The sequence below is a fragment of the Carassius carassius genome, chromosome 9 (assembly GCF_963082965.1).
Source record: "Carassius carassius chromosome 9, fCarCar2.1, whole genome shotgun sequence".
In the NCBI taxonomy this organism is placed as follows: Eukaryota; Metazoa; Chordata; class Actinopteri; order Cypriniformes; family Cyprinidae; genus Carassius; species Carassius carassius.
The window spans coordinates 9,944,273-9,968,198 of record NC_081763.1 but is presented as its reverse complement, the minus strand read 5'-3'; the positions used below and the strand labels follow the sequence as shown (position 1 = coordinate 9,968,198).

General features: G+C 37.7%; 1 protein-coding gene across 1 annotated transcript; it reads right to left on the bottom strand.

Moving 5' to 3' along the window:
• Nucleotides 1-589: 589 nt before the first annotated feature.
• Nucleotides 590-22,565, bottom strand: LOC132148893 (beta-1,4-mannosyl-glycoprotein 4-beta-N-acetylglucosaminyltransferase-like). The gene is made up of 3 exons (XM_059557665.1): nt 22,073-22,565; nt 4,386-4,599; nt 590-2,085 (listed from the first exon to the last, which is right to left on the bottom strand). The coding sequence occupies exons 1-3, from the start codon at nt 22,096-22,098 to the stop codon at nt 835-837; spliced, it is 1,491 nt and encodes a 496-aa protein (XP_059413648.1). The 5' UTR covers nt 22,099-22,565; the 3' UTR covers nt 590-834.
• Nucleotides 22,566-23,926: the final 1,361 nt, after the last annotated feature.

Below are 23,926 nucleotides of genomic sequence, written 5' to 3'. Positions count from 1 at the left end.
GTCGTAAAAATTGTGGAACTTGAAAATACAATCATGAACCACAAAAGGCTGTGAAACTTCTTATCATCCAGTTTCACTTCTCACTTAAAGGTGCACTAAGTGCTTTTTGAAAAACGCCTTTGACCATTGTGTGGGAATGAGTCCCAAAACAAACTTGCATCCAATCAGCAGTAAGGGGCGTGTATAATAATAGTAGGGAGAAGAGAGTGCTCAGTGAGTGCACAGGACAGATATTAGCAGATCGACTATAGATAGCGAGAGAAGGCAGATTAAAAAAATAAATAAATAAATTAAAAATGAAAATTTCAGACAAACAAAACATTAAAATGAAGGATTACGATCAGGCAAGATGTAGAACCACATAAAAATTGGCGCAGGTTTCCAGTGGTGGAAAGAACTCAAGGAGCGGAAGGCAAGCGGATGCCGAGGTTGCTTTGTTTCTTCTTGATAGGTGAGTTACGTTGTTTTTGCTTTTTCACACAACTTTTCTGTGTTGGCTTTTGCTTGAATATGCTGCGGTAGCCTCTTACTGTGGAACACAAGATCCAGGGGGCGTGGTTGGATCCACATCTACAGGTGGAGATTGGTAGGTTTAGGGGTGGAGACGGGTAGGTTCAGGTATATGTCAGGTGGGATGCCCCCTGACTTGTGTTCTGCAGTGAGGACCAGTATCTCACAGATACCGCCGTCGTTGGTGCCAGTGTTGTGTGGGGCGGAGTTATAAAAATATGGGTGTGGTCCTGTTGGGCATTTCTGTTTAGAATATCAACACTGTTGAGAAAAAAATCGCTTAGTGCACCTTTAAGCTGCCCACTTGAAACAGACCCATTTCTCTTAATGTTTCTCTTTTGTGTATGGGTTCTCCAGCAAGTAGCGATATTTTTCATAGTTGTCCAGCAGGTATTTGGGAGAAAACATATGCTCCCTGGGGTCTGAAGGTGGATAGTCTGTTATAGACCCATCAAACCAACCCCCTGTCCGTATTAACTCTATAATATAACTCATCTTCCGTTTCTCGCTGTAATCGCCCCAACGCGGGAAGTCTCCATTTTGGGCCGATATGAGTTTGTAATAAATTCCGTCTGGTTTAAAACACCAAGAACAGTGCCATCCAGCGTAGTGAACGGGGCTTCCGATGGCCCATGGTACTAGAATGCGTCCCGTGGAGTTCTCATATTCCCGGAATCCCGACATGGAATAATACGAGCGCCGTCGAAGAAGAATCCCATCACCGTTGTAAACCTTAAAAAGCATAGCTGTCGTGCAAGCAGATAAAATGTTTAGTGTTCCAAACTGCCTCCAGTAGAATCCGTACAGGGATTTGCGCATGTGGATCCCGACCGGTTCCGTCCAGCCATCGTAGAGTTTGAGGAAAAGGATTCCATTTCGAGCAGGAATTTCATCCGCATCATCGATGATGAAAACATCATCCTCTTTGAGGCCCTCAAGCCTCGACATTCCGTTTTTGGTCAAATAAGTGCGAAGGTAATCATCCGCAATCCAGCCATCCGCATGGCCGCCATCAGGAAAATGGTCCAGGAAGATGTATAAGATTTTGTGCTTTATATAGTCAAACATTCCATTTAGGATCTGCTGGCGGAAGACAAGAGGTTTTGAGTCACCATACGCGGTGAAATTGGATTCACAGACCACAAACACATCCACAACATCCCCAAGTTCGTGGAATCGAGCGTGTAATAGGTCAAACTCGTGGTTGATGTTGATGGCATTGATGACCCGACGTGGAACTTTTCTAGGTGCTACTTTTGACTTGGATGGGAGATTGGAATGATACACAATGGTAGGGATGCCACAGTGAGGGCCGTGCCAACCCTGCCGGCAGGGACACTGGACCACCATCTTGTCGGCATTGATTGTTTTGTGTTTGGGGTTGATTTCGCTGTAATGCTGCTGTAACCTGCGGTGAGATGTGAAGGCGGCCACATTCGTCCCCTCTCGGAAGCACACTGCTCCGGATTTAGTGTGGATGAAAAAGGGTGTGAGATCATCATGAAGTACAAAGGTACGCTCATGAAGTTTCCCATCTGGAGGATCTGGCAGGATCACACTTAAGTCAACAATGCCCTGTTTGGAAGTAAAGAGTATTATAAATAAAAATTAATACATATATATATATATATATATATAGAGGTGTAACGGTACACGTATTCATATCGATAATTTTCGATACAGGTCTTTCGGTTCAAACACAGCATTGGTTTAACCACTGCACGAGTGGAACTTCATTTGGAAACTTCAAGTTATATTGTTACTTTTTATAAAAAACAAAGTATCATCTCACAAATGATGTCAATTTTTTTAAATTCAGGAAATTAAAACATTAACCAATAGCTGTTTTGAGCTCTATGTTGTGGGACAACAGATCGCCCTGTAAACTCTCTTTTACTACTAGTTTTAACATGAAATTATCATGAATGAACATCTCATGCCTCGTGTAATCGCTCAATCAGCATTCCAGCTGTGGAAAGACGGCAATAAAACAGCTTGTAAACAAAATGTCACATAGCATTTCATTTACCTCAGTGTCCACAGCTTGTTAGTGCAGAAGAGCATGTCACGAAATATTAGACTTTATAATCATTATATTTTACCTGTTAGTGATGTCTTAATTATTTAATGTATATTTAAATAAATCTGTTATAAAAACGTTCTGAGAGCCACTGCGTAAATGATTTCAACAACAAATAAAATATTTATAATTTAGAAGTTAATTTAAAAACTGCATTATGTGCAATGTACATGTTTTGCATAAACTGTTTTAAAGATAAGTGTTGATTATTATGTTTAAAAATAAATAGTCCTTAAGGGTTCTTGTAGCTCAATTGGTAGAGCACTGAGCTATCAAGCGCAAGGTTAGGAATTCGATTCCCCGGGAACACATGATAGGTAAAAATTGTTAGACTGAATGCACTGTAAGTCGCTTTGGATAAAAGCGTCTGCTAAATGCATAAATGTAGCAGATAAATGCAAAATACATCTCCATGCAGACGATACAGTACTATATTGTTCCGCCCCCACTTTAGCTCAAGCTTATCAATCACTACAACAGTCTTTTAATTTATTACAGACCACCTTCATTGAACTTAAACTGGTATTAAACGCTGGTAAAACTAAAGTGATGCAGTTCTCAAAGTCTCGCACTGTACCCGCATCAACCGCCCTAGCCATTTCCACACTAGCTAACCTTCAAGGTTCATATTGAAAAATAAGTGAGAAAACTGAGAGTGAAGCTCGGTTTTTACTTTAGGAATAAATCCTGTTTTACTATCCAAGCTAGGAAGAAATTGATCAGTGCCACTTTCCTACCAGTCTTGGACTATGGGGATGTTATTTATATGCATGCTGCCTCTACCACGCTGCACACACTTGACACAGTCTACCATGGTGCATTACGTTTCATTACTAATGCCAAGTCACGTACTCATCACTGTTGTCTTTATGAGGAAACTGGTTTTAGCTCTTTAGGCCTGCGTAGATGGTTCCACTGGCACATTTTTATTTTTAAAGCCATTAATGGTAATTTACCCAGCTATCTTTCTAGTTTGTTGACCAGGAATCATCACCTTTATAATCTTCGCTCCGCTAATATTCTGGCTCTAAATATCCCACGTGTAACAACTGAATTTGGCAAGACTGCTTTTAGTTATGCTGCTCCTTGGTGTTGGAATTTACTCCAAAAAGTTTTGAAGCTTTCTGTTCTTATCCCACTTAAACATTTTAAACAATTACTTAAACAATCGAAATTTGAACAATGCACATGTTTTCAATAAGCCTTTTTATGTTATTTTAAATTGTTTTACATGTACTGTAAATCAGTTTTGATTGCTGTGTCTGTTTTTGTGATTCTGTGTAACTTGTGTATTGTTGCTCCAGGGCTCCCTTGTAAAAGAGATTTGACTATCTCAATGGGACATCACCTGGTAAAATAAAGGATAAATAAAATAAAAATAAATAAAATAAAATGCATAAATGTAACTAAATTTTTTTAATTCATTAAATTTAAGTTTGGGCTATAGTTTAGAGAGTAAGCAAGGGTAGATTTTTATCCCTAAGACAAATTTAGTTATAATTTAATTTATTTAAAGAAAGAGCAATTTGCTCAGTAAACCACTGTTTAATTAAGAAATATATATTAGTTTTCCCCCTGCTGTACCAAAACCGTACCGAACCGTGACCGAGGTACATAGTGAACCATGATGTTTGTGTACCGTTACACACCTAATGTAAAACTAAACACAAACCTAAAGTATACTTTAAAACCTGGCCCAAATCTCAATGGGTTATCAGGTTGGATAACAGACTAAGAGCTCAGACTAAAACCCTTAGACCTCTAGACATTCCCTGTTGACCCTCATTGGCTCTACCTTCCAGTGGCTGTCTTTATGAAGGTCTTGCTGTGAGTCGAAATCAGCAGCCAGAAAATTCCAGAAGATATCACTGAACATCTTCAGAGTGGAGGGAGACAACAGCTCCTGTAGCAGCGAAATATTGTGCAGGGCTTTGTAGTAATGAAGGAAGGAAATGACACAAATCCCCAATAAACACAACAGGAGGACTTTATACCTTCGTATTCTCCTCCTGTAACACAGAAAGAAATCTGTTAATGTAAAACGTAAGCATGTCACTCAAAATTCAAAATCAAAATCAAAATAACAGCTAATGAAATAGCAGCAAGCTAACATCACTTAGCAATATCTTTTGCAGCAGATCATGAGAGTTGCTCACAAGCAATTACAGACGAACTAACACGATTTAGTCCTTAATCATATATTTATCTCTCTTACTGAGGTGTTTTTGTCTCAGCCCATGAACGGATGAACAGCACCTTGTGTGCGCAATCTCACAATCAAACCACTTTAAGGCCTTAATACACAGATAGTTCTTAAACCGGTCTCCAACAACCAGTAAAGATCCGCCCTCAACTTACAGTCACAATAAAACACACAGTAAGCAATGGGCCAATCCAAAGTGTTCTAATGGCAACATTTCCAAGCTTTCTCATATCGATGACATGCTAATGGTGTCTATGAACATGTCCTTTTTACTGAAAGCGATAGTTCACCCCACTATTGCAATTTCTTATTTATTCACCCTCAAGATTTTTCAGACCTGTATGACTTTCTTTTTTTCTGTTAAACATAAAAATATACTGTTGAAAAATATATATTCTTCAGAATACCTTCTTTAATCAGCAGAAGAAAGACATTGATACATGTTTGGAATGATATGAGGGTGAGTAAATGATGACAGAATTTTTGTTATAATTCTCTTTAACGTCTTCATGCACTATGTGATGCTGCACAAATTAGTAAGCAGATGTTCCCATGCCAGATAAAATCTTTTGAATCAAAAAAGTGGTTTTACTGACTCAACCTGTTATATTCCAAAAAAACTAAACAAAAAAAAGATTGATTGATTGACTGATTAAGGGGAAAAAAAACCTACAAACACTGAAAAGAGATAGGCATGAACCAGGGTTTTTATCAGTAACTACCATTAATAAAAACCTTTTTAATTTCTTAAACAAACATAAACTGAAAGAAAATATATTTAATTTCAACATTTCTCATTTTTGTTTAGTTTAACTTAGTTAAACAGAAGCTGAGTGAATAATTCACCTGATCCCTGAGCTCAGTTTTTCTCTTATCACCAGTTTTCTCACCTCACAGTGTAAATATTGAACAGGACAAACAGAATCTATTGCTGAACCACAATTTATATCAAGAATCATCATGTTTATGGTACGAAGGTCAGTTTGACCATATAATTATTATGTGGTTGTATGTGTTTATATTCATGGCCCTGAGAGTGTGCTGCCAGACAGACTTGAACCATTCTTCCAAAACAACATGCTGAATCTTAAACATCACACAGTTCCATTCACAGGACGACCTGCAAGTACAGGCGTTGTTTGTGCTTGCCTGAGCTTGTGATGATGTCTTATATCCTGGCTCCCTTCTTATCATCTGACTGAAGGCCTTGTTTTGGTCATCTCTCAGGAAATACAGGTGGGGTAACAATGCTGCTTGTTAAGGTGTGACTCAGGACATATATGTCTGAGCTTAAACATGTACCAAACCTATTGTTACAAAGCTCTTTTTAGCAGATGAGGTAATGGGGCAGATTACAACCTTGTTCTTACTTGTTCCACATTTAAGCAGTATTAGTGTGCACTGTTAAACATTTCAAAGGTAACACATTAACTTACTGGCAACACTGTTGTCTTGTCTACCTCGGACATGAGCAAGCAAGTAGGGTTTACTGCAGGCTGGAGCAGTGGGCTTGCTGAAAGAATAGGGCATGTCAAAGGGTAGAGGTGTGGATAAAAAAGGTCTTTCTAATTGTTTAGGGTTAGAGGTTAGTTTCTGTTGTAGCATACACCTTTTGGCACATTTGCCAGGGCCATGACTCCAACCTGCAGCTGCCCCCGTCTAATCTACAATGGATGCCGGCCAGTAGACTGATGCCCCAGTAGTACTCCAAGCACCGCACTATTTCTGACATCAAGGACAAAATGATTTGCCAATCATTACAAGCGATTTAACACATCCAGTGTAGACAGTCTCAAGCTGTTGCGGTGTTATAGATATGGTGTAATGATCTGTATGAAGAATTTCAGTCAGGTTTCAGGCCCCACCATAGCACAGAAACTGCACTTGTTAAAATTACAAATGACTCTAAGATGTCTCTCAGGCTCTAAGATGGTTTAGATCCTACCTGTCCGATCGCTACCATTTTGTTTATTTAAATGGGGAGTCATCTCATTTATCACCAGTAAAATATGGAGTGCCACAAGGATCTGTCCTAGGTCCTCTTCTATTTTTAATATACATGTTGCCCCTTGGTAATATTATTAGAAAATACGGGATTAGTTTCTACTGTTATGTTGATGATACTCAACTATATATCTCAACGAGACCAAATAAAACTTCTTAATTATCTAAGCTAACAGAGTGTGTTAAAAATGTAAAAGATTGGATGACCAATAATTTTCTCCTATTAAATTCAGATAAGACAGAGAGATTACTTGTTGGATTAAAAAACAGTACACAGAATCTAGTAGACTACAGTTTGCAACTAGACGGATGTACTGTTACTTCCTTTACAGTCAAAAATCTGGGTGTTATATTAGACAGCAACTTGTCTTTTGTAAACCCTATTTCCAATGTTACAAAAACTGCATTCTTCCATCTTAGAAACATTGTCAAGCTATGAAACATGTTACCTGTTTCTGATGCAGAAAAGCTAGTTCATGCACTCATGACCTCTAGACTGGACTATTGTAATGCACTTCTAGGTGATTGTCCTGCATATCTTCAATAAACGAGCTACAGGTTGTCCAAAATACAGCAGCTAGAGTCCTTACCAGGTCAAGAAAATCTGATCATATTACCCCAATTCTACAGTCTCTGCACTGGCTATCTATTAAGTTCCGTATCAGTTACAAATTATCATTACTTACCTACAAGGCCTAACTAGCTACCCTTATACCACGCTACAACCCATCACGCTACCTAAGGTCACAAAACGCTAATGGAGGTAGAGCTTTTTCGCATTTGGCTCCCAAACTCTGGAATAGCCATCCTGATAATATTCGGGGTTCAGACACACTCTCTCTGTTTAAGTCTAGATTAAAAACACATCTCTTTCACCAAGCATTCAATAATGCATCTCATAATTTGAGACTGCAGTTGTATCTGTTCAAATGCGCATTCTGATTCTTTAGCTTGGGTTAAACTAATTAATTTTACTTTGTTGGAACAGCAGCTATTGATGTCTCTAATTGTTTCTCTGTAACTAGGATTTACACAAGCTCCAATCTCGATCCAGAACACCTGAGAAGAGATGATGCTGACCCGTCAGAAGATCTCAGATGATGCTAACCCTGAAACAACAAACAGAACTAACAAATATTGCAACTTAATATGCAATCACATTATAATTGCTGTTAATAGTGTTGGTTGAATATGTCTTGTATAAATGTTTTCTGAAAATTCCTGTCATATGCACATAAACTGACATTCACCACTTATAAGCTACTACTAAATATTGGAGAAACTTAATTTTCTGTAAAGTTGCTTTGCCATGATTTGTATTGTAAAAAGCGCTATACAAATAAACTTGAATTGAATTAAGGCAAATCCTGCCAATCTAAATGTAAGAAATTAGGAAAATAAAAAACATCATTGGAATGGCGCTAAAGAGGCTGTTACGGCAAATACTGTAGTATACATGAAAAAAAAAAATACAGTAACTCTCTGTATGTGGTGTATGACATCACGGAAAATTCCCATGATGCAAAGAGATTTACAGTTATTTACTGTAACGGGAATTTGAAACAGTCCACCTACCTATCAGACCAGTGCTTACAATTAAACTGAGCTTCTACGTAAATCAGAAATGATTTGCACCACATGTCATCATTATCCAGCAATACGGTTTAATAAACTTATGGAGAGATATATATATATATGTGTGTGTGTGTGTGTGTGTGTGTGTCTGTGTCTTTAGTGCACATTAAAACATTTTTTATAAAAAAATTTCAGAGACATTTAAAAAAGGCAAGACCCCTCTTATCTTTAGTGCTTGTTTACAGAACAGAATAAAATATAATGTTAGCAATCACCTGATATTTACACTTTCTGCTTGACAAAGTGTAAGCACGTGTGCATGTGTGGGTTTCTTCAAAGGGCACCAATGCCAGGGGCACAATGGCTCTTTTTTTTCTGCCAGACTCCGCCTCTTCTGATTCTCAAATGTCAACATGTTTCTCAACCTGTACAGAAGCTTTCTTCTCTTGGTTTGGGAGCACGCACACACAGATGGAGCAAACCAGCAACTTCTTTTACTATACTGTAGCACTCAACATAGAAAGATGATTTAATTTCCTCTTTCGCAAATTCAATTCACTTCTCTGGAAGCACTGTGGTTTGTTTGTATCTAAGCGGTAATGTTAACCCTAAAAACAAAGTTATGTTTGGCCACGCAATACTTGCATACATAATGCTGCTTTATATATATATATATATAGTCATGGCCAAAAATATCGGCACCCTTGGTAAATATGATCAAAGAAGGCTGTGAAAATGAATCTGCATTGTTAATCCTTTTGATCTTTTTTTTTTTTTTTTTAATCACATAAATGTATCCTTTCATTGGATAATAATAATTTAAAATGGGGGTAAATATCATTATGAAAAAAAAAATTCTCAAATACTTGTTGGACAATTATTGGCACCCCTAGAAATTCTTATGAGCAAAATATCTCTGAAGTATATTCCCATTAGACTTGTGCGGTACTCGGTAATGCAATATATTGCGGTGATTAATATGCACGATATTGTTATCGTGGGCACTTCTAAATACCGTGAATAAATATACATTACAAATTATTCAGAATTTGGAATGCATTTTAAGAATAGTATTCCCATCAGCTGCTTAAAATGCACAACATCGCTGTATGCTGCTTGAATGAGCGCATGTGCTCTGATGTGAACAAGCACGCATGAGAAGCACATGAGGGAACACGTGAGAGACGTGCTGAATGAAAGCACATTCACTCCCTGCCAGCAGATGGCGCTAAAATGCAGCCCTTACCCTGTAAACACAGTAAATAAAGCAGCTGTTACTTTCTAAACCATATTTAAATAATTTAAAATAACCATTCAGATTTGTGTTTTCCCTGTGGTGTTTATTACAGAGCCAACTACTGAAATATTTAGTCTTAATAGGCTATTTATCTTCAAACATTATTTTTTTTTAAAATCTGGACTACAAATGCCCTAGATATTGTTTGAAAGTGTTTTGATTTTTTATTGTTCATTCACACTTTACATTATGGCTTCATTAGTTGACAAACTGCCAATGAAAAAATTATTCTGAACATTCATTAATCTTAGATATCCCAATATTTAATAACACATTGTTAAAATTGAAAGTTGCAACTGTGTTATTTAATGAGCTAACATGAACTAAGACTTGTATTTTTTAACAAAGATTAATAACATCTATAGTTAATGTATCTATTGCTCATTGTCTAGCTGTGCATTTATTGAATGAGCACTATGCGATGTCCGAACTGATTACACTATATTTTATGTATTGCACTGTATTTTATGTAAAATCATTTTCTATTTTTAAACTGTCTTAAATTCATTTTATGTAAATTTTTAAATCGTTTTCCTTTTCAAGTTCTTGAATTGCTTGTTTTATTTTTGTTATTATTTTTCTTCATGACTTTTTTTTTAACTTTCTTTTATGTAAAGCACTTTGAATTACCATTGTGTACGAAATGTGCTATATAAATAAACTTGCCTTGCCTTGAATGTTAATGCATTAACTAAGGTTAACTAATGAGGTCTTATTGTAAAGTGATACCTATTGGTTTTTATAGTTCTTTTGCACTTTAATGTGTAAAACATTTAACTTTTATATATTTTTTTGTATTTCTTTATTGTTTTAAATGTTTAGTTATTTTTGTTATAAGAAAAAAGTTATTTAACCTGTTGTACTGTATTATGACCACTTTTTTAAAACAAAATTTCAATACCGTGATAATACCGTATACCATGATAAAAGCATTATCAATTAACTGCAACAGGAAAATTTGATACCGGCATATCCCTAATTCCCATTCATATTCACTATTTATTAACTGATTATGAACATGAAATTATCCAGCCATGGCTTCATGTTTCACAGAAATATAAAGAGGAGGGAAAATAAAGCCCAAACTCCCATAATCATCCATCAAAATGAGAAAAACCAAAGAATATATTTCTGATGTGCAGTAAGATATAATTGAGCTTCACAAATTAGTTAAGTGGCTTTAAGAAAGGAGCTAGAGCAGTAAAAATTACCATTTCCACCATCAGGAAAATAATTAAGAATTACCAATCAACAGACAATGTTACGAATCTGCTTGGAAGAGGACGTGTGTCTTTATCGTCCTAATGCACGGTGAGAAGGAGAGTTTGAGTGGCTAAAGACTCTCCAAGGATCACAGCTGGAGAACTGCAGATAATAGTTGAGTCTCAGGCTCAGAAAACCTTTAAAAAAAATTGTCAAACAGAACCTACATCACCACATGTTGTTTGGGAGGGTTTTGAGAAAAATTCTCCTAGCTCATCCAAAAACAAACTAAAGATTATTAATTTAAAAGACATGACTGGAACTTAAAATGGGACTGGCTTCTATGCTGAGATGAAACTAAAAAATAGCTTTGAACACAGAGATAAAAAAGTACCCCATTTGTACAATTAAATATACTGCTGTATTTTTTATGTTGTGGGCCTATATTTCTGCTGGAGGTCCTGGACGTCTTGTTTAGATACATGGCATTTTTGATTCTATCAAATACCAACAGATGAAAAATCAGTAAGTTACTGACTCTGTTAGAAATATTATAATGGGCCATTTTTGGATCCTCTAACCGTACAATTATCCAAACACAAACCTCAAAAACAACACAGAAATGGGTCACTGACATCAAAACCAAGCTTCTGCTATAGCCATTCCAGTCCTCGGAGACTGGGAGTGAACTGAAGAGGAGAAGCTGGAAATCTAAAAGGTCTGGAGTGATTCTGGATGAAGGAATGGTCTCTGATCTCTTGAGAGGTGTTCTCTAACCTCATCAGGCATTATAGGAGAACATTTAGAGCGGTTAAACTGACAAATGGAGGTTTAAAATAGTATTGAATAAAAGGGTGCCATTAATTGTGGCATATATCAAATATTCATAATGATATTTCCCCATTTTAAATTCTTATTATCCAATGAAAGGATACATTTTTTCTGAATGTTTTTAATAAAATATCAAAAGGATTAACAATGCAGATGAATTTTCACAGCCTTCTTTGATCATATTTACCAAAGGTGCTGATATTTTTGGCCATGACTGTGTATATATATATGTATATACAGTTGTACTCAAAATTATTCAACCCCTATTTGCAAAAAAGGTGAATTTTTTTTAACAAATAAAGCTTTCTGACATGAATTTAGGCCTGCACATACCATAGATTTTCAATTGGATTGAGATCTGGGGAATTTGGAGGCCAAGGCAACACCTTGAACTCTGTCATCTTCCTCAAACCATTCCTGAACTATATTTGCAATGTGCCAGGGTACAATATCCTGCTCAAAGAGACCAATGACAAGATCACCATTGCCATAACGGGTGTATGTGGTCTTCAACAATCTTTAACTTCCACATGAATGCCATCCAAGGTTTCCCAGCAGAAGACTGATCAGAACATTGGGACATGGCTGCTATAGTGTGGGAACATGGTTGACCAATTACATAGGAATAGAAATTCAGATTTCAAGTCAAAATTTTAAGGCTTGCCAAAATTAGCAGAGACAGACAATAGGGTAAAGGCTGGAATACACTATACGACTTTAAAATCTGAAAAGATTTGAAAACACTGGGCATCATACATTTACCAGCTTTGTAGTCACATAGGAAAACTGGCAACAGGATCTCACACTCACAGACTTTAAAGTTGTTCCAATCACAACAAACTCACGCAGATTCATGCACCTTGTTGCTAGGAAACGCATGACAAATGAAAACAACGTATGTTCTAAAAGTGACTCAAAATATCAAGCATGTTTGGTCTCCTCCAACTGGATGGAATCATAGTCTTAAAAAGATAGTTCACTCAAAAATGAAAATTCCATCATCATTTACTCACCCTTATGTCATTGCAAACCTGTATGAGTTGCTTTTTTTGTTCAACATAAAAGATGATATGTTGAAGATTGCTGGTAATCAAACAGTTGCTATTGACTATTGACCATAGTATTTTTTTTTCCTACTATGGAAGTCAGGTTTGGAACGACATGTTAATGATGACAGAGTTTTCATTTTTGGGTGAACTATCCCTTAAGCTAAAAAAAGAGAGTCTGTGACCATTAAACACCACATGATTTTCTATGTCACTTCAAATCTACAGACTTTCGGCTGTATCGACTGTAAATCAAAGGAAAATCGGGTGTAAATACACCGTCAGTGCAGCTGAAGACTCGCAAGAGTATTCACACTGGAAGCGTCTGCACAGCAGCAGCTCTAAAGCTACATATTTCTTTACAAAGACGAATTTATATGGGTAAATCTTCTATAGATATTTTTAATTCTTCATTTTCTTTTTTGGCATATTCCAATTGTTGTAAAACCAGACTTGACACTAGACAAATGCCGTCACTTTTGATGGACAAAAATATGATTTCACCAAGCAAAAAATACTTTGCAGCAAAACCATCACTTCAGTACTGCTTACATAGAGAAAATATATAGAACAATTGTGAAGGAAGATAAACGGTGACTTTATGGAATAGGAATAAATTTTGAAAATTCAAATGAAATGGCTTATCAAAACAAACACTGATGTTGGCTTAACCAACCAAGGTTTAAAAAAGGCTGTAAAGGCTTATATACTTTGAATAGTAGATGAATAGATATTAAGCCACATGATTTTATACAAATCATGTTCATAGCACAAACTAAAAATACCCAAACACCCTTCTCTGTACGTTCTTACAAAGATGCAGATACTGAAAAGAGAAAGATGATAAAGAACACACAAACATGACACAAACAGGCTTATTTCAGGTGGGCACACAGGCACCCCCTTCATCTGCATACAGAATATATATATATAAATATATACCAGAAACCATACAGCTCATTAAAAACTGCAATCACAGCCAGAGCTGTTTGCTTAAAGCAGGTGTTTCCTGTTCAGGAGAGCTTTTGTACTCATTTCGAAACGATGAAACCGGTCTAGAAACCACAGTTTGACTCATTAGCCTCTTTCACACAGTAATACCAGTAAATTTACGTAACATTACCGGAACGACTTTACCGGTAAATTAAAAAAGGCGCTGTTCACACAGTCAACGACATTCCGTCTTTTTTCCGGTAAAGCACCATTCACACATGCATTCCAAAATACCGGTAAATTCTGTGACGTCATTAACCTCTAAACCGCTGCGCTTGTATTTTTAAACATGGAGGGTAATACGTGTTCAGTATTTCTGTTGATGGTTTCATTTTTGTTTTTTAAACTTAAGTATTCATGCAACTGCTTTTGTTACAGAGACATCGTAATCGACGACTGGTTTAAATAATTATACTCACCATTAATAAAACACCTGATGCTGTCGGTAGTTGACCAATTTAGTGAAAATCGGCTTGAAAGGATTAATAGCACAATGAAGTTGCGATTGTAAATTGCAGTCTGTAAGACGCGCGACATTGCAGAAAAGGTGCGTTCACAAATGTAGCCCAGGGGCGGACAGGCCATCGGGAGCACCGGGACATTTCCCGGTGGCCTGCCGGTCATTGTGTCCTGCTGGCTGCCGCTGTGCAGTCGATCAGACTGACTAGGCTGGTATGCAACTGCGAATTAATTGACGGTCTTATGAATCTACGAATCAGGCGATCGCGGAGTGAAAATGACACCACCACATGACCAAAAATCAGCGAAGCACTGCCTAATTGGCTTTATCCAGAGACAGGCTTTATCTTAGAAAATCACGCAAAAAATGGAGCGTAAACGCAAAGGAGGAGCAGAGAGGGAACGTATACAAAAGGAGAAAAGCCCTGGCCACAGACGCAGCAAATTGGTGCAAAATCCCAGCCATGTTCGCCAGTAAGGGAGCAGGTCGGTCAGAATTACATTTATATTTACTAAGGATAGGACGGTTCACTGAAAAAACCGAACCGTTCAGTTCACCACACACGGTTCGTCACGCGCTGAGACCGCTGTTCAACTTAAATCTGACAAAGCATCTGTAATATGGTTTTCTTTAAATAACACGTAAAACAAACAGGGTTCAGCTAATATATGTTTCTGCTGATGGAAGCGCATTCTGGAATCTGGATTCACAGACATTACAACAGCGATGAAAAAAAACCTCTACAAATCTTAGACTCTTGTTCAATACTAATACGAACACTGTATCCGTGCATTCTCTTAAAGTGACAGTCTTTATATTAATCGAACAGCAACAACCAAGAAATCACTCACTGCTCTTGTTTAAAAAAGCTTTTTTACTTTAATAAAGAATAATCTTTAATTTATAGTCCAAAATGCAATGCTGTTTTACATTTGATTACTTTAAATTCTGTACCTAAAAACTAATGCAAGACCTACCTAAAGAAATCTGGAAGTCAGTTTATTTTATTTATATCTTTACTCTATTGTATTTATTTGTGCTGTTGCTTGTAGTTAGAATATTCTTAATAATATGATAATATATATATTTTTTGAAAGTATAGTTTTTCCATAAACATAGCACATACAACGGTACCGAAACCGTGACTCTAAAACCGTGAAACAAACCGAACTGTGAAAAAGTTGAACTGTTCCACCCTAATATTTACATAATCATTTGGCAGACGGACGCTTTCATTCAAAGCGACTTACAATAGATAAAATCTACAAAAAAAACAAATTTATATATATATATATATATATATATATATATATATATATATATATATATACACACACATATACAGTCGTGGCTAAAAGTTTTGAGAATTACATAAATATTAGTTTTCAAAAAGTTTGCTGCTAAACTGCTTTTAGATCTTTGTTTCAGTTGTTTCTGTGATGTACTGAAATTTAATTACAAGCACTTCATACGTTTCAAAAGCTTTTATCGACAATTACATGACATTTATGCGAAGAGTCAGTATTTGCAGTGTTGGCCCTTCTTTTTCAGGACCTCTGCAATTCGACTGGTCATGCTCTCAATCAACTTCTGGGCCAAATCCTGACAGATAGCAACCCATTCTTTCATAATCACTTCTTGGAGTTTGTCAGAATTAGTGGGTTTTTGTTTGTCCACCCGCCTCTTGAGGATTGACCACAAGTTCTCAATGGGATTAAGATCTAGGGAGTTTCCAGGCCATGGACCCAAAATTTTTACATTCTGGTCCCCGAGCCACTTAGTTATCACTTTTGCCTTATGGCACGGTGCTCCATCGTGCTGGAAAATGCATTGTTCTTCACCAAACTGTTGTTGGATTGTTGGAAGAAGTTGCTGTTGGAGGGTGTTTTGGTACCATTCTTTATTCATGGCTGTGTTTTTGGGCAGAATTGTGAGTGAGCCCACTCCCTTGGATGAGAAGCAACCCCACACATGAATGGTGTCAGGATGCTTTACTGTTGGCATGACACAGGACTGATGGTAGCGCTCACCTTTTCTTCTCCGGACAAGCCTTTTTCCAGATGCCCAAACAATCGGAAAGTGGCTTCAGCGGAGAATATGACTTTACCCCAGTCCTCAGCAGTCCATTCACTATACTTTCTGCAGAAGATCAATCTGTCCCTGATGTTTTTTTTTGGAGAGAAGTGGCTTTTTTTGCTGCCCTTCTTGACACCAGGCCATCTTCCAAAAGTCTTGGCCTCACTGTGCGTACAGATGCGCTCACACCTGCCTGCTGCCATTCCTGAGAAAGCTCTGCACTGGTGGCACTCCGATCCCGCAACTGAATCCTCTTTAGGAGACGATCCTGGCGCTTGCTGGACTTTCTTGGACGCCCTGAAGCCTTCTTTACAAGAATTGAACCTCTTTTCTTGAAGTGCTTGATGATCCTATAAATTGTTGATTTAGGTGCAATCTTAGTAGCCACAATATCCTTGCCTGTGAAGCCATTTTTATGCAACGCAATGATGGTTGCACGCGTTTCTTTGCAGGTCACCATGGTTAACAATGGAAGAACAATGATTTCAAGCATCACCCTCCTTTTAACATGTCAAGTCTGCCATTCTAACCCAATCAGCCTGACATAATGATCTCCAGCCTTGTGCTCGTCAACATTCTCACCTGAGTTAACAAGACGATTACTGAAATGATCTCAGCAGGTCCTTTAATGACAGCAATGAAATGCAGTGGAAAAGTTTTTTTGGGATTAAGTTAATTCTCATGGCAAAGAAGGACTATGCAATTCATCAATTCATATATATATATATATATATATATATATATATATATATATATATATATATATAACATATATATAATGATAGATGTTTTAAAAGAGCATCTTAATGAAAAACTAGCACACTGTTTTACATATGAAGATACAGTATTTTTTAGTGCCAAAAAAAAATTATTGATTTTCCATTTATGTAGCCTAGTGTACAATGTGTATTTATTTATTTTTGAAGGTGATGATGAAGGAAGCAACAGTAGCACTAGTGCTGCTAGTACTCCTGCTGTTGAACAAGAGTGGTGGACAGTTCAGCTTTCGAGTCCGAGCAGGAACCTTCAGCTAAAGTTTAAGCTATAAGCAAAACTAAACATGGCTATACTCATGTGCTTTTATGATTTATAAGGTCATCAATAGTAGGACTGTGATCATGGGGACATACAGTTGATGGCTGCATAGTTAATATAGATTATTAAAAGTGCTTGTTTCATATTGCAGAGAAACTCAATGTGCAGAGTGAGAGAGAGGGGGGTTAAGGGAAAGATGATAGAAGAGTGAATGCCTTGATAGTTCTTGATACTCCATTTGATTATTTTGCCCGTCCACAGACTAAGGATTTTGATTTATTTTTTAAGTATAACCCAATTCAAACAACTAAAAGAGCCAAAGAGTTTAGCAGTCTGGTGGACACATGAATTGGGTGGTGGTGACTGCAGCAAGAGAGGTGGCCTGGGGTGGAATCAAATTCCCGGCCTGATTTACTGTCCCAGTCCGCCACTGATGCAGCCTATTGATCCAAATTCATATCAAATAGTCATCAGCGCAGATAAACAGTTCTGCATTCAAATTGAGTTCGAAAGATGTTGCAAAGCACCGGAAAAAGTAATTACCATGAATGTGACAGAGGGAAATAGTAAAAATATATTATTTACTAATAAACTAGTGTTTTCTGAGTCCGTGTCCCAAGGATGAAGTTGCCTGACTCATACTCTCCTCATTAGACGCGCATTCTATATGGATTATGATTGTATTGAGATTTTTAGACAATTTTAGACAATTCTTGATGATTTGAGAAGGCTAAACTGATTAAACTTAGGCTATGATCAACTCTCCCTCTCTGTGCTGGTCGCTTGTTACTTTAAAAACAAAACTTATAGGCCTGTTTAACGATCAAAAACTGCTCCAAACATACAAAACTTAACTATTTCAATAGCTGAAACAGTAGTATAAGCTGTTTTGGGAGAATTGGGAAAAAAGACGGGATGAACAACCTCAAGTGAGTTGCGGGACAAACCGAAAGTTGATGCCGAATGTCCAGCACTCTTCTTCACTGCTCCGACTTCTCGTTTGTACCCAATGTGTTTTCCCTATGTAAAAACTAAAATAAGTTGTAAAACTTAAAGTTATCATTATTATTATTTTTTATTGTGTTCGGCATGGTGGGTCGCATGTGCACAGATAGCACACGTACATCTGCAAGATGTCTGTTAAAGATCTCTTGATCTTGAAAGCATCTGCTGTCTACAAACGTCTGACAGACATCTTTCAGATGTCAGTTTTGCATACATTCTAAATCATAAACATCTTAAAGACATTTAATAGACATATATTTGACATCTAAAAGGAAACGTCCTATAGACATATTGCAGTTGAGCAAACACTCTAAAAATACGTCTTGCAGATGTAAATGCACACGTCAAATAGACGTCTCTTAGATGTACGTGTGCTATCAGGGTGATTTCATGACGTACCGCGGGTTGAGATCCACTGGTTTAGAGCTACAGGATTTGTGGAGTAGCAGGACCCCCAAATAGATTGACAAAAGTCATAATAGGAACAAGAAATACTTCCACTACTACTTTGTTTTGAGTAGTTGTTATGATTGGCCCGGAGTAGACGTCTTACGTCACCGTGTTCTGAACTCCTACGTGCTCCATCCATCCATCCATCTTCTACCGCTTATCCGGGGCCAGGTCGCGGGGGCAGCAGTCTAAGCAGAGAACCCCAGACTTCCCTCTCCCTAGACACTTCCTCCAGCTCTTCTGGGGGGACACCGAGGCGTTCCCAGGCCAGCCGGGAGACATAGTCTCTCCAGCGTGTCCTAGGTCTCCCCCGGGGTCTCCTCCCAGTGGGATGTGCCCGGAACACCTTCCCGGGAAGGCGTCCAGGAGGCATCCGGAACAGATGCCCGAGCCACCTCAGCTGACCCCTCTCGATGTGGAGGAGCAGCGGCTCTACTCTGAGCTCCTCCCGGGTGACTGAGCTTCTCACCCTATCTCTAAGGGATCGCCCAGCCACCCTGCGGAGAAAGCACATTTCGGCCGCCTGTATCCGGGATCTTGTCCTTTCGGTCATGTCCTACGTGCTCATACCGGTAATTTTCCTTCTGCGTTCACACACAGCAGAATTCCGGCAATTTACTGGTAATGTTACAACTTCTCATACCGGTAAATTGCCGGAAACTAATTTACCGGTATTTTTGAAAAGATCCTGTTCACACATGATCTCTTTACGTCAATTTACTGGTAATTTTCCGGAAAAGTCTGTATGTGTGAAAGGGTTTATTGTTTGAAAGGCTTACCCTTTCAGAGAAATTGTGTTGGCCAATCGGTTATCATCTTTATATATTCAGATGTGGACACCTGGTGGTCCTGTTGTAAACATGCTTAACAACATATGTTCTTGTGTTGCTTAAAACACCACAGGCCACCCACAATCAATTCACTGAAGCATACTGCACTTCAAAATAGGAAACATAACATGAAATAGCCAATTTCTATCTGACTGATGCACATGGTTTCTTTTGAGTTTAAAAGGTACCATGTGTACACACACTGAGCAATTATTTACTGGATTTGCTAATGTTTGTGGCTTCAAATATTTCAAAAATACTGCTTTTCTCTGGGGAGAAGCTAACTAGACATCAGCAAACACAACTCTACTGTAACTCTACTTTGATTACGGAGTCAAATCTGTGAAATAATCAAATGGTCTATACTCATTTTATGGTAACTTTAGCTAACTTTCAAGACACTAGCTTGAGCATGAGAGCAGTTGATCTGAAACATTTTGTAACTTAACTTAACGTGGCATAAGGGTGTTAACATCCGAGTGTGTTGCAACAACATAAATCTTGTATAACTGCTGGTCATATAACAGTTTAACTTTCACAAACCCCACTGTCGCAATGCATCATCTCCAAAGTACAAACGTATGGCTCAAATGCTAATGTCTAATGCCATAGCTGAGCTTATGTAGATAAAAGCTGTTGCATTCACATACTTGCATACTATATATCTCAGGCCTTTCAAACTCACAGGCCTTCACCCTCAGGCCATCCAAGATTCAGATGAGTTTGTTTTTTGCATTGGAACAGATTTGGAAATATTTTGCATTACATCAATTGCTCAACAATGGATCCTCTGCAGTGAATGGGTGCCGTCTGAATGAGAGTCTAAACAGCTGATAAAAACATATAATAATCCACTAGTAAGTCCAGCCATCAACTAACATCTCGTGAAGTGAAAGGCTGTTTGTTTGTAAGTCTACAATCCATAACAAAAAGTCCATCCGCTCTTGTTCTCTCACAGACTTTCCACTATCGGACCGAACGGTTCTCTTTGCTGAACCGTTCCATTAATTGCCAATCCGGGCCAGACAGCACAGACACGGTTTAATTTTCCACTGTAGTGCTGACAACGGAGATCTTTGGAATGCAGAACAAATACATCAGTCGTTGCCTTGGCAATGAAAGTTTAAAGTAAACAGCGATACGGACAATGATCAGATATTTCTGCTTTTGGGACTCCTTTTTTATCTGATATTTACTTCGTTAAATACGGAAAAAAGGCACATCTGTTGAAGAAAAATAAACAGAATAAGCGCAGTAAGTGCAAGTGATGGCACATCTGTTGAAGAAAAATAAACAGAATAAGCGCAGTAAGTGCAAGTGATTCCTCCACAGACCAAACTGTCTCCTGTCCTTTTTTTTTAGAACTGTTTTCATTTGTAAAGGGTCCTTGATTTGTGCACATTTCCCTCCTGATTCAGACTTGATTACTTTTTTTTACTGAAGAAAGAAAGATTATGTATAGAGAATACATATTCTAGCCTGAAGCAATGATTGTTGTTCACTTCAAAAGATGTTAATGGATAGACTGGAGTCGTGTGGATTACTGTGATGCTTTTAACAGCTTTTTAAACTTTCATTCTGACGGCACCCATTCACTGCAGTGGATCCACTGGTGAGCAAGTGATGTAATGCTACATTTCTCCAAATCTGTTCCAATGAAAAAAAAAAACTCCTCTTCATGTTGCCAAGCCAAAATTGAAAGACTTGACAAAATATCCTGAGAAAGACATTGGGAATAAATAAGTAAATGTTGCTGGTGCTCTTACAAAATGAAAGAATGGAACATTTCAGCTTCTTATTGACAGATAAGCCAAGGTCAAGTTTCTCTGTAGTTTCTGCGATGAGCTGTGTTTATGATGTCTGAGTTGGAGGATGTGTGATGTTCAAAAAGGTGAGATGATTGTAAGGGACATTTGCAAAGATTGTGTTACATTAAATTTGCATAGAAACTTAGAATAGAACTCCATAGAAAGGAGTTTCGTTGTGTGATATTGTAAACATTCAGAGTCTGTTAAAAACAGTTCCAACAGGATATGAATCACTTTTTTCCTTTTATGTAATTCTGCTTTTTAGCTGAACTCAGAGAAAAAAATCAGGAACTTAATTTAAACCTGGAACAAAACTGTCAAAAAGAAAGAAGTTTGTACTAGAAATGCAAACGGGTAAACATTTTGTGTTTAGGTGTGTGTGTGTGTGATCAGGAAGAATTGCTATTTGGTTTATTCATTACTCAAACGTTATACCCATGCAATATAGTGGAATACTGCAATAGGTTTAGTATACCACCCTAACCCTATTAGACAAACTTTTATTTCTTTATTTATTAAAATAAAACCATAGAATCGCCTCTGTGAATCAACTGATTAAATGCAGAAGCTCATAATCCACCCAGGTATAATGAAATGCATGCTCTGAACAACATCAGCGAATCTCTCTCCAGCAGCACAGCTCGCGCTAGCGGTGAGGTATCTTACCTGACAGACAGGTGTGATCTTCCCATGCTGCTCCTGCATGTGTCCGTCAGCTCGTAGTGTTTCTGTGTGGTCGCGCGCTTGACTGTTGTCTAAACTCGCGCAAGAAACTATCTGAACACACGCGCAGGCTCGCTCGCGCGCGCCACCGGAGTGAGGGGAACAGAGACAGCGTGACTTCCTAGTGTAAATAACGATCCCACTCCCACTCTCTCCTTATCAAACGTTTGAGTGTTTTATTGGCGTGTCAAAAAATTATCAGACTGGGACAGAGCGTGGCGTTGAGCCGGTGTTCTGTCAAATTGTGCTACCTCCCATTAAAACAGTGGGTTGTACAATTCGACATCAAAAAAATTCTACCTGTAAAGCTATGGTTAATGACGTCTACACCTGCCACAAGCCTAAACCTAGCCTTACAGGCATGCAAATACACTAATTATATGTTATACTGGTGGTTGTAGCTAGAAGGGATACAGTTACAGGAAACTAACAATATATTTTTTTCTTCTACCTATTAAATTGTGTTTTATTAAAGTCTACACATACCCCAACTCTAAACCTCCCCTTAAAGTAATGAAGATACATTAAATGTTGTTCAGCATTAAAAAAAGGATGCAATATTAATGTATGCATACGCAGTGGTAGAAGCTCTGACGGGTATAGGATAAGATATCAGGACCCTGGCCAGACCTAATAGATGTAAGCAGTTGCACAGGGCCCCGTGGACACCAGATGTGTGCAACTGATAACGTGCATGTGAAATATGTATTATAAGTTAATAAACAATTATTTTAAATATTTTCTGTTCTAAATGTATAGTTACCTCAAGTGCTGCAGCCTTATAAAAGTGTATGACTTGTTCATCTTTGGAGAGGAAATGCAGTTATTTATATCTGTGGTCGAAGGCAAACTGTCAGAAAAATATTCTTCTCTGCCACACTTGTGCATCTCTTGACCAGATCGTCATGAAAACCCTGTTTTATTTCCTGGATGATTGGTGCATCATTACCGCAAAACCTGCTTAATAACAGGTAATAACAGGACTTTTTCAGTGACTGATAAATAAATATTTGACTGCTGAATATTGTACACTAATTGAAGTAGCTGTAGGAGCATGATTTTGCACACAGTAAGAAAACAAAAATATATAATGTTATGTAGTGTGGGCCCGGGAGGGCAACGCTTCTGAGTGTGTGGGCCCCGGGCCTGAATGAGTTGTCCTTCTTGTCCACCCATCACACATCAATGCTACTCTTGTTGCCATCTTCTAGACTTCTTCAACCTGTAACTTTATCTTGGTCTCTTGGTATAGCTGAGATAGTTTTCTCAGTATAAGGCGATGTGATGGAATGCTGTACCATGGTTTTCGATAAGCCAGCTCAGTCATTTCCAGTCAACTGTCAAAACCTGCTGTGCTATCAGGTTTTCACATAATCCATTCACAATGATGTTTTTTGTTTGTCTAATAGGACCATACTGTATACACCGTATATAGTTTCAGGAATGACAAACATGAGTGTGAAAAATTACACGAGTGAATGCTCTAAATTGTTCCGCAAGTAATTGATTAAATTGTTGATGAAACTGTGTTGTAGGAAACGAACTAACTGAGAAGCCGATGTCAAAAATAAACCTGTGCATTAAGTGATTCAGACTAAATTCAGAGTAACCAAATTGTAAAAAAAAAAAAAAAAAGTTTTATTTCAGCCAGTTGACAAGGAAGCACTTTCCATTTTCATTTAGTTGATCTTGATGTTGTAAAATAACTAAAACAAAAAGTGAAATAAAATGTAATAAAGACAAAACATGTAGAAATTTTAAAACAAATCTAATAAAAAAACAACAAAAACAAACAAT

What these genes read in the sequence shown, in the direction of transcription:
- LOC132148893 (XM_059557665.1), bottom strand. Translation starts at nt 22,098, where the DNA reads ATGGGAAGATCACACCTGTCTGTCAG. An exon ending in AGATCACACCTGTCTGTCAG is followed by an intron (nt 4,600 to 22,072) that starts GTAAGATACCTC and finishes TCTGTGTTACAG; the next exon opens with GAGGAGAATACGAAGGTATA. An exon ending in ATAAAGACAGCCACTGGAAG is followed by an intron (nt 2,086 to 4,385) that starts GTAGAGCCAATG and finishes ACTTCCAAACAG; the next exon opens with GGCATTGTTGACTTAAGTGT.